Source organism: Anomalospiza imberbis, chromosome 13, assembly GCF_031753505.1.
Source record: "Anomalospiza imberbis isolate Cuckoo-Finch-1a 21T00152 chromosome 13, ASM3175350v1, whole genome shotgun sequence".
NCBI lineage: Eukaryota > Metazoa > Chordata > Aves > Passeriformes > Viduidae > Anomalospiza > Anomalospiza imberbis.
Window position 1 is genome coordinate 14,685,733 of NC_089693.1, and position 12,184 is coordinate 14,697,916.

Sequence of the window (12,184 nt, forward strand, 5' to 3'; positions counted from 1 at the left end):
TCACTGAAGAAAACGGTAGCTCGATGCTTCCTGCAGTACCATAACATACTGAAGTACTACTGTTAACCATACCTTCTGAAGTACTCTTATACATTAAAAATCAAGAAAATATATATTGGGAAGTTAAAAAAGTCCATGGAAAATTCAGCCCCCTGAGCATTCAAGTTAAAACCCAAACATATCAATGACACTGAAAGTATGAACTGGCTAACTCTAACACATTTAGTAGATTTTTTATCACAGATACATACTCTCAACCTTTGTTTTCCAGTGGAATATTTCTGTTTTATGGCCTTAAGGTGTTTATTCTATCCTAGGCTCTACTGTATTTTATTTATATCTTACTGCCCTTGAATAAAGTCAAAGATCTCATCCATAAGAATGTTACAGATCCCACTGGTCACTTCTCCCTGACCTGGAGAATACAGGACCTGGCTATAACCATGCATACATTACCAAATTTTCACCTGCACCTTTCCTTTTGCTCCGTGCTTTTATAGTTCTTGTCACAACAGGGCATGACTCCTGGACTTCTAGATGTTTATTTAGTTTAAAGTGGCTTAGATTTATTGATCAAACTAAGTAACTCAATTTTCAATTAAAACCAACAAACCTCTAGACATCAAGGTTTTCTGAATTGTGTGATTTTGGACTTATTATGAACATTTTATTATATTAGTAAGTAATTAACCTAGTAATAATGACTTCATGTAAAATAGCTGACTCTCTTACTGCCACAAATAGTTTTTTTTTTTTTTTTTGCATAATAAAACTCTTGGAGAGAGCTTTTAAAGTTCCCTAACATACTTTCCCTGATGATTTACAGCAGACAATTTCCCATAATTATTTAAGCTCTAATAAGAATGTCATAATGCGAAATACTTTCTAATACAGGGTTCTCAGATTTTGAAGGGTATGTCACATAACCACAGTGCAGAGATACAGAGGGAACTATTGTGGTCCAAGAGCTTCATCAAAGATGTTTCTCTGTGACCCTTTTGTACACAAATGACAACTGATCAAACTGCATGAGACCCTTTATGAACAGTATCTCTGTGCCAGCCTCTGGTAAGTTCAGCCTGTACTGGTGACAAATCAATCTGAATGAATATTTACACACCTCTGCTGCAAACAGCAAAATGTTCAAAAAGAAGGACAGTACAGCCCAGAGTAATGCAAGCTTTCAATAAGTTTCCTATGCACCCACAGAATGTCAGACTACTAAACCTACACACAATTCCACAGTGTTTGCATGGAAAATTCCTCACATAAAGTCAAGTTTAAATTTCCTCAGGAAAAGATATGTCATCTTAACCCCACTTTGCCACTTATGTCAAACACCTACTCTATACAAATCTCAAAAGGAGAATAAATAAACCCTACAGTAACTCCTTGGGAATAAGAAGGGGCTTTTCAGTCTTTAAAAAAAAAGTTCACCTAAAAAATACATAGGCTTTTGTTAGTCTTCACCTCAATGTGTGAGCATCCCAACTACATTAAAGAGTGCACACTTGCAGCACCCCATATCAATTCCAAAAAGACTTGTCTGGCAATCATATTTTCTGTTCCATACAAAATTAAACATTTCCATTTCTACCTTAGCTAAAACTTGAAGCACTGGAAATGTTTCAGTTTCTATAGAGTGGAAAATTTTCAGAACTGCTTGGGCAGAACACCAATGAGCTGGTGGATGGCCCAAGATCCCAGGTGCCAGGGGACCCTGCCAATGCCTACCTATATCCTTAGGTGACAGAAAAGCACATCACTGTTTAATGGACTCAACACATTCCTGCAGAACATTGTAATTCTATTTAATTAGGGCTCTGCATCCAAAAAAAGCCTTTCAGTGGCACAGTTGTAACTCAGCATCAGTATCATCAGTAAGACTCTTTGGAAAATCAAATATTTTAATTTGTCCCATCTTGATAGAGCTTGATCCTGAGTCTTTTACCTCACCTCATCTCTTCTACTGTAAGACCTCTTTCCATTTCCAAAATTGGCTTTCAGATATTTCCCATTCCCTGCTCAGGTACTGTTCTCAAAAGCTCTGCATGCAGGAGCACAGATCCAAGCAGAGGACTCTTATTCAGAACCAAAAGCCAGCTTTTCCATAGCTGTGCTACCACATTAATAGCAGGCATAGCTGAGGAGGCAAGGCCAAGAAAGTAAAATCATTGTCATTGTCTTCTGATCCTATCTAGATACTTCTCCACAACAAAACTGGCTTCTTGCTAAACACCAGTCACACAAAATACTGAGAAAAACAACACAGTGTAACTGGAGACATGACAGTAATCCACATGAACCAGTAGGCAAACTAGCAACTGGGAATGGTACTGGACAAGCTCAGCAAAATTTCATCCATAAATATTTCACTAAGCCCTTGGGAGTTATTCGTTCATCATACATTTTACCTTGACTTTTCCAAAGTTCTATATGAATTTGGCCAAAAATTCACACCTCAAGCCATGGCTAATGAAAATTCAGATTTTACATCTCTTTAGTATCATTCTTCATGCAGAAACAGTGGGAGAGTAGATTTTGGGAGAATAGGAATGGGGCTGTGGCCGAGCCTCATCCCCAGTGGGATGCAGCTGTGTCAGACAGGTGACCAGCACTGAAGGAGAAGAAGCGTGGAATACTGATGTGTATTGACCAATCACAAAAGAGTAAAAGGCATTATGCATGTGAGAAAAAAAGGTATACAAAGTTGTACTGGGGAATAATAAAGGGCTGATGCTTGCCACCATTTTCAGCATCAGTCGTGTGTCACTGTCACAAAACTACCTTGAGTAGTCTGGAATATCCAGAAGCCTGAAAGCTTCCTTGTGTACGCGGTCCAAGTGACCTGCAGCCTGGAGCTGTTTTACAAATATATTCTCACACATTTAGGCACTCATGAAGAGCTAGTGACTTGGCAATGTTCGAGACAATTAATTACAGAAAGTGCTCAGTAAACAAATGTTCCATTTGAGTTGCTTCCTTTGTTCTGGTGACAAACCACACAAAGAAGGTTGAATTCAAATTCCCCTTCAACCACACATGCATATAATTCCTTCTCCTTTAATGCAGGGGGAAATAAGGAAGATTTACTCACCACTTCCCAATTTCTGAAGGAATTGAGACTACATTGGAAGAATCCTACTGTATTGCAGGTAGCTTATGGTTTCAGTTAGATCAGCCAGAGCTGTTAGTGAGTTAAGGAGAGATGTTTGCTGCCTGTTTCCTGCTAAAGAGGGTGACAGGCAGCTGTGTGTTCTGAGGTGAGCTTGTATGCAAGGAGCTGAACAGAGGAAGCCCCTTATATAATGAGAAAATAGGTTTAATGACCTGCAGGAACACTTGAACAAATACAAGCACTTCCAAGGTTCTCCCTAACCAAACCTCACAAGTTTACCTTTAATGAATCAATCTGTCAGTCATGTGAAATGAGTTCAGCTATCAATGAAAAAACAATAAATGTACAATAATGAGGAAATGACCTAATGGACCAAGGCAGATTAACTTAATTTGTTATTAATTAGTTGTCCTCAGGAGAAACTGTAGAAGGAGTGGCCAAACACCAGGATAAGGGTTAACAGAATACTTCCAATAAATGAGATTTTCAGTTTTGGTATGCTCCAGGAAGAATCAAAGAAAAGAAAGAAATCAAAATATACTGTTCTCTGCTTGCTGGCAAGACCATTGGTACATGTCACTGCTGATAAATTAAATTAAAGCCCGCGTGCAGAAGCATTTAATCAGGAAGAACAAGCAAACAAAGTGAAAGACTATCAGCCTTGTTTTGTTCTCATCCTGGCCTTATACTAAAACTGTTCTTAGCAACTTCTTTTTTATAATTACATTAATTACCACATTCTGGGGAGCAAAATAGCCCTGAATAGCAATTACAGCCTCTCCAAGGGTAACAGAAACATTACTAAATAAAGAATATCATTATGTAGCTAGAAAAAGCTACTTCAGCTACAGTTTCTCTTTGCTATTAAGTCTCCTGCACTACAGATTTCTTTAGAACTGTATTTATACAAGCAACAATGGCCAAGAGGCAGCAGCAGTGTGCTCATCTATGTTTTATCTGTTGAATTCTTCTGTTTAAACAACAGAGTCTAAAACTAACATGCAAATATTTTCACTCCTGCTCTCTTCTATCAAAAGACACCTGCCAATGGCCAAACCACTCACCATGCTGACCTGCATGTGCAACCATTGTCCAATTCACAAGCTCACTGCCCTCTACTCTCCAGCCCACTTGCCATTCTCAACAAATGCTCTCTATAAACCTTCCTTCTTCATACCCCGGCAATCTCGGATTTTTTTTCCACCTCATTTCTAACTTCCTCATCTCTTACCCCTTGCCCTCTGAAAAGACCTCTTTTCCTGGAAACAATTTTGTCACATTAAGTCAGGCAGACTACTGTCCAACTTTGTGCACTGATGTGTGAGGGACGAAATAAAGACTGGGACATTTGTGTATCACTTGGACACAGTGAGCAAATTTAGCTCAGAAAACTTTCCAAATTAATGCCCATGCACTAAGGTCATTTCCCATTTCCTTCAAAAAACAGAAAGTGTTTTTCAAAAGAGGAATTTGTCCCAGAGACTATTCTCAGAGGCTCAAATTAGCTGTTCATGTTTTCCATTCCAGACAAATACACTAAAGCTTTCTTGACATTAGGTCTTTTCAATCAACTGCTCTAGTCTCAATCAATGGACTTTATTCATAAATAAAGTAAGAGTCATAACTAAGAAGCAAAAAGGAACTTGTCTGATTTGTTTAGGTTATGTTTTTGTTATCCTGTGTTCTATTGTTACGTATTCCACTATGCAGGTTCCACTAAACAAATCAGGATTTCTAGGAGGCAGAAGAATCAGATGTTCACCTATCCAAAAAAATATGGCCTGTCATGTCAACTTATCCAGATCTCTCCTGAATATTCTGCTTCTAATATGCAAATACATACTTCTTCACCTTTGCAACACTAAGATTAGCAGGAGAAAGAAGAAAAACATATTAGGAAGACATACTATTAGGGAAATACTAAAAGGGTACAGGCAGAAACTGGAAATTTTAGCAGGATGAAAACCACTAATGGAGACAAAGAACAAAACTTCACTTGCCTCCCACATACAATGGGAGACTGCCCGGAGCATGAAGCTACACCCAGACAAACATTTCTGAACCAAATAATAACAGATTGAGTTTTATTTAAAAATTAACACAGAACGGATTTTCACTCCAATAAATTAGGAAGTTAAAATCAAAGCACATAGAACTGAATGCTGGTAAAAGTATCATCTGAAACAGAATGCTCAGAGCACCACGGAAAGGCACTGGAGTGGTCCAGGCTACTGGGAGCCGTCTCTAAATGCTGTTTAGAACATGAATAGCACTCACAAAAGGATAACCTCATCTTAAGGGACTGAGAAGTAAACAGCCTTCATAACATGGCCTATCCAGACTCCATTTTTCAATTTCTTTCATGGAAAAACATTAGGCTTGATAGTGACTGTGGTGGTTTCACCCTGGCTGGGTGACAGGTACCCACTAAAGCCACTCTATCACTCTCTGACACAACTGAACAGGGAATGGAATATAACAAAGGGTTAATGGGTTGAGATAAGAATCAGGAGAGATCACCCACCCATTACTGTTATGGGTAGAACAAACCTCACTTGGGGAAACTGACTGAATTTATTAGCAATCAAAATCAGAGCGTGAAGTAAAAAACAAGTCTTAAAAACACCTTCCCCCTAGCCCTCCTTTCTTCCCAGCTCTACTATTTTCCCTCAGTGGCATAGGGAGACAAAAAGAGGGTTATGGTCAGTTCATCACAGGCTGTTTCTGCTGCTGCTGAGGGATGAGTCCTTCCCCTGCTGCAGCACGGGGTCCCTCCCACAGCTCTCCACAAGCTTCTCCAATGTGAGCACTTCCCATGGGCCACAGCCCTTCATTAACTGCTCCTGTGCGGGTCCCCACAGGGTCACAAGTCCTGCCATCCCACCTGCTCCAGTGCGGGCTCCTCTCTCCCCATGGGTCTGCAGGACCCTGGCAGGAGCCTGCTCCAGCACGGGCATTCCATGGGGTGACAGCCTCCTCAGGGCATCACCTGCTCCAGTGCCCTCCATGGGCTGCCCCATAGGCTGCAGGGGAATCTCAGCTCCAGGGCTTGGAGCACCTCCTGCCCCTCCTTCTCCACTGACCTTGGCCTCTGCAGGGCTGTTCCTCTCACACATTCTCACTCTGCTCTCCTCTGGCTACATCACACCTGCACAACAGCTTTTTTCCCTTCAGAAGTACGGCACCACAGAGATGGTACTGCCATGGCTGATGGGCTTGGCCTTGGCCAGCAGTGGCTCCATCCTGGAGCTGGCTGGCATTAGCTTCCCTGTTGGACATGGGGGAAGCTTCTGGCAGCTTCTCATGGAAGCCACACCTGCAGTCTCCTCACTCCTCCCCTCTACCAAAACCTGGTCACGCAAACCCAACATGCTCCACTCCTCACCACTGTGAATCACAAATACTTCAGAATTACCATGAAAATCCACATTCCACACACAAAAATCAAAATAACATCACAACGCTGAATGAAAGTGAAAAATTTACACTGAATTCATTCCCTTGTCCCTTCACCACAATTACAACTAAAATTTTCCACCATTACTGCATTCTCTGATATTGTTCAGCCCATGTTTGTCCCTCTCTCAATTACTATACTTACCTGAAATTCCTTCATGTTCCCAGGTTTCATCAAATTAGAACTCTACATATTGGTAGGTGAAGTGACTGATTAAAGCCCTTGAAGGTACAGTATTAGGTAAATGTAATATTATGGGTCTACTTTCAGTATTCCCCAAGACACTCTAAAGTAAGGTCACAAAAATAATAATTAAATTAATTTTTTTTAAAAATTCAGTTTAACTTGACAATGAGGTGAACATTTTGCATACTAGGGAAAACCAACAGCTGTCCAACACAGGAAACACAGGAAAAGCAGACTTACATTTGTGTTGCAGAGTTTATATTGCTTGTAGGCACCGATGCACACGATGGCTGCAGCCCGCTGGGGCTGGGGCTGGCCCTGCAGGGCCTGAGGGTTGGAGTCACCGCCGTGGAACAGGCTCTGAGATACGGGGAACGAAGGGGACTGATAAACCGAGGGCCCCAGCACTTGGTGTCCTGCCTGAGGCCCACCTGGCTCTTGGTAAAGGCTCCCGTGCTGCAGGGCAGGAGCAGCTGCCTGGCTGTAGGGGCTCATGAGACTCGGGCTCTGGTGGAACAGGTGGTTCCTTGATGACTGTCGCTGCCTCCGCAGCTTCTGAGGCTGCTGGCCAGTATCAGTTTGTAAAGGTAAAATGTATGGCACTTTTCCATAGCCATACTTTCCTGGACCAATAGGATTTCTGTTTCTGCTTCTAAAAATAGAGAAAGAGAGAGAAAACAGTTACTGACTCCATAAGCAAAGGAGCATTTAGGTATTTACAGGACTTATAATAAATATGAACAAGATGTAGTCTAGCTTGATGTATTAGGAATCTCAGAAGGCCTTGATCCTAACACTGCAGTCTGACAAGTAAGTTGGCAAAATACACTTCTTACAGTTCAGAGTAATGAGTGAATACAGCTATTCTGGGTGACATTTGCAGCTCAGGAAGGGAGACACCATTAAAGAAAAAAAATTTGCTTTCTGTACATAAAATACATTTATGTTTTTAATATATATGCAAAACAGACTTGAACTTCAGTGAAAACCAGATATTATAAATTGACATACTTTTATTTTCTAGAAACAGAAGTGCTACAGATGTCAGACAGCCACCAGATCAAAGGGACCTTTCTTTGGGTTTGTTTTCATTTGGGTTTGTTTTCTTCCCAAGTCTTATATTCTCCCAGGACTTTACTAGCTGGGAACCCTGAAAGTCATTTACCTCCCATTCCAGCCTTATGGCCACGTGGGGCTTTTAATCAATCTTCCTGGCTCAAGATGTGTGAACCAGAGTGCTGATTTGCCCTAGCAGATAAGCGACCAGCACTCTTGAACAGTTTATCCCTGTTAATCTGCTCTGTGACCATGACAGTCATTGTTGAGGGAAGCTTTTGGTAGTTACAGCAGAGAGAGCAGTATAATGGTTTTTGGTATTAAGGGAGGGAAATAAAAGCTTCCCAGAACTATACAGGAGACGAAAGACAGAGAACCCGTGAGCCTTGTGCCTACTTAGCCAGATCTAAACAGGAGTGAGATTACACAGCATTAGTTTTTTTTCTGTTGTTCCCTAGACTGAAGAAGAGCAAGACAGAATAAGAGGAAAGCAAGCATTCAACAATATTTGCAGTCAACTAGGACAAAAAGGGGGAAAAATGCCACCAAGAATGGAGTTACCATCTAAAGGTAAATTACTTGCAGAAAAGCATTATGTAATCATGTCTGCCCACAGCCAGCAGACATCTCTGATCTACTCTGTTCATCTCCAGCAGAGGCATAACAGCTGTTTAATGCAGATCTGACAATCTCCTTTCTTTGGGCATAATTCTCATAAACACATACACCTCTTTGATTGCTCAGACAAATCTCTTTAGCACTTTGATAACAAAAATGATGGGCCCCTTTAAACTTAAGCCAACCTAAATATATTCTTTATTTCAAAAAATATATTTGCCCAGACAAGTAAGAAAATCAGGTTTTGTGCTATTAATGTAAGGGTTGTAGCAAACATGATGATGATGATGGTGATAATGATGATGATGATGGTGTAGCATTCTTACTGTTCTAACTTTTAACAATTTCTCTCATGCTGAGAATATGTCAGCTGTGAATAGTAGGAACTGGCCCCTCTTAGCACATTTGCAGTGTCAAAAAGGAATTTGGTTGTTGTAGCTTTTTCTAATTTTAGCCATAAGCAAATGTGTGCCATGGCAAATCAATGCATTATCACTGCCCCACAGACTTCATGCTAAGAACAATGCTTTGAACCTCAAGTGGTCTTCAAGACTGAAGCACTTTCAGAGCTGGTGGGCTGGTTATTTATATTGAATAGAAACCCTCTTTGAACTAAGGATATACAGTGTCTTTAAAATACACAGGTAAGATTACAAATTTCCTGGGCCTCCACCTCTTAAGTGCTCTTTACACAGCCTTTCTCCAACATACCTTTTTCATTTTTCCCTTTTTCCATCACTTCCCTTCTCCTTACATTTCTCCCACTGCCTCTAAATGGAGGTTCCCTGGCTTACTTCCAGCTGAAGCATAATTCGTTTTCTTTCTCTTCTGATGTCAGGCAGACTAAAGAATGTATTTCCATGAGATTTCAGCATTTCATTTATCTTATCTTCTAGTATCAAAGTACTTCTGTTGTAAATGAAAAACTGCAAGGGTGAACATTAGCAAAACCACTCATTTATGACAACAAGGAAGACTTCTTGTACAACTGCTGGAAAAGTTTCCTTAGAATGAACCCAAAGAAGCTTCTGATTTCTCACATTTTCAATTCACAACCTTTCACTGTTTCTGAAGAAATAATGTAATGTTTTGGAAAGGTAACAACCTTCAGCCACTGGTTTCACCAGGGATGAGGAGAAAAAGGATTGCATAGGAATTGCAGATTTTTTTTCCCCAAGGCTTTTTCTTGTCTATTGGCAGAAATAATTCCAAAAGCAAAGAGAGATGGTTTTCTTCCCTGTATTCCCAGTCACAACAAACAGACTAATGGAAAGACAACAGAATCTCACCACAGATCCTCAGATGGAGTAAAAACAACACCTAGACCTTTCTTTTAATTTTGTGCAGAGTTTGGTCAAGTTTGAAGCTTTTTTCAAAATCTTCAAAGGCTTCCTCTACGAGGAGTCCTGTCCTGGAATGAACACTGAAGTCCTCTAACATGCTAAGGAAGCCCCTGTCTCGGGGAGCCTGGTCCAGCTGCACTTCTGGGTGCCCAGCAGGGCCTGGCGTTTTCCAGGCCCTCGTGGGTTCTCCTCGCCTGGGAATTCAGCAGCTGCCCATAATCCATTCTCTGAAGTGTTGCTGGCTGTGGCTGTGCCCTATCAGCACAGCAACCAACACAGAGCTAGCACCTACTCAAGCTGAACTTAACACTGGTCTATCAGCAGAAACAGAGGTTTTATGGGCAAGATGAAAGTGGAAGAAATGACAGAAAACAGGCTACAAATTTTATTTACACTTTATTTCCCAAAAGATATTCCACATTATTTAACACTGCAAAAGTCTTTTAAATTATGCTGATATGTGCTTTGGCATTGCTGTTATTAATTTCCATTTCAAAAAGTGCTCCAAAACTGCAGTTCTTTGATTTTGGGTAGAAAATTACTTCTAAAGGAGCTGAGTCTCCTTAGATGCCTATCAAAGGTATTTGGATTAAATTTAAGCCCTTCTACTCATCATGGTTTTAATAGAACTGCTTTTTAGTAGGCCAAATCCTCTATAACTGAATCAATTACATACATTCTAACTTAATTAAATCTATTTCTGTGGAGAAGTATAGCAGTATTTAACCTAATACTTAAGGTCATAGCAAATTACCTGTTTTGCAGCACTACATTACTGTAATTAATTGACAGGTTTTAAAGGACACTACCCAGCTACTAACAGTTCGTGTATTTAGTACAGAGTTGCCTTGATTCTTTTTCTGAAGAACTGAAAGTGACTTATTGGCTATTCCTGTCAGCAATGAAGCTATTGAAATATTACTCAAATATTTAAAATGTAATTAAGGAAAAAAAAAAAAGGGGGAGGTGGAAAAGTCCTTGGAGACATGAAATGTCAAATTGGAATAAATCTGGTCCTAATTCTGTAAGTTTCTGCTAATAGGATCACTATAGGCATATATTTTTAATGTACTTTTTTTATTACTTTTTTATTACTAGATAATGTTCTTAAAATAATTTCAGACATGCACTTTTAATTCATGGCATTTCCTCCATAATTCAAAACTGTGACTGGCTTACAATTGCCCACGTCAATCATTTACTTTCCAGCCCCGCTACTGCTTTTAATTTTCTTTCAGGCTTTATATATTATTAGGCACACAGTTAACAAGGTGTACTTTAAAAAGATTCCACCATAAATTTTTTCCCCTTAAGTCACAAAATAAACTATCTTACACTGTTCATAACTGTTCGTAAGTTTATACCTCACGGTGATCCTTTGACAAGAATTATTTTTAACAAAAATTACTGATCTACTGGATCTGGGAATAGGTTTCCATCTACTCAAGGAGAGCTCCCACCAGTCAGGTTGATTCCCATCAAAAGCCACCGTGCACTGGCACTCCCACTGCACCACAGCCTGTGCTGCTCTGCATTCCACGTACTCACTTTTCACTGGCTCAGAATCAATCTGGAGAAAATCACTTAAACATGAATCACTTAAACATGAAGGGAGCCCTCTGACTGTTCCATGTTACAAAATGCATGCTCACTGATCTAGAAACTGGCCTTACAGCAGTGAGCAGACACCTCTGTGAAATGTTTGGTCAAAGAAGCCCAGGCAGCCCTTCTGAGAGAGCATCACACACTGCAAAGCAGGGCCAACAGCACCGACCTGTGCCACACACACCAGCACATTGTTCCCTTTACCAGCACTGACCTGTGTCACACACCAGCACATTGTTCCCTTCAGCAGCACTGACCTGTGCCACACACCAGCACATTGTTCCCTTTACCAGCACTGACCTGTGTCACACACCAGAACATTGTTCCCTTTACCAGCACTGACCTGTGTCACACTGCAGCACATTGTTCCCTCTACCAGCACTGACCTGTGTCACACTGCAGCACATTGTTCCCTTTACCAGCACTGACCTGTGTCACACACCAGCACATTGTTCCCTTTACCAGCACTGACCTGTGCCACACACCAGCACATTGTTCCCTTTACCAGCACCGACCTGTGCCACACACCAGCACATTGTTCCCTTTACCAGCATTGACCTGTGTCACACACCAGCACATTGTTCCCTTTACCAGCACTGACCTGTGTCACACTGCAGCACATTGTTCCCTTTACCAGCACTGACCTGTGTCACACACCAGAACATTGTTCCCTTTACCAGCACTGACCTGTGTCACACACCAGCACATTGTTCCCTCTACCAGCACTGACCTGTGTCACACACCAGCACATTGTTCCCTCTACCAGCACTGACCTGTGTCACACTGCAGCACATTGTTCCC

General features: G+C 40.9%; 1 protein-coding gene across 2 annotated transcripts in view; it reads right to left on the minus strand.

Moving 5' to 3' along the window:
- The window catches only part of THSD4 (thrombospondin type 1 domain containing 4), a 242,744-nt gene that overhangs the window by 187,031 nt on the left and 43,529 nt on the right, over positions 1-12,184 (minus strand). For both annotated transcript variants that reach the window (XR_011003831.1, XM_068204088.1), the window contains exon 5: positions 7,002-7,413. Coding sequence is in view for 1 of the 2 variants with exons in the window: in XM_068204088.1 (XP_068060189.1) it covers positions 7,002-7,413 (412 nt within the window). In the remaining variant the exon portion in view is untranslated. The remainder of the gene's footprint in view (positions 1-7,001; positions 7,414-12,184) is intronic.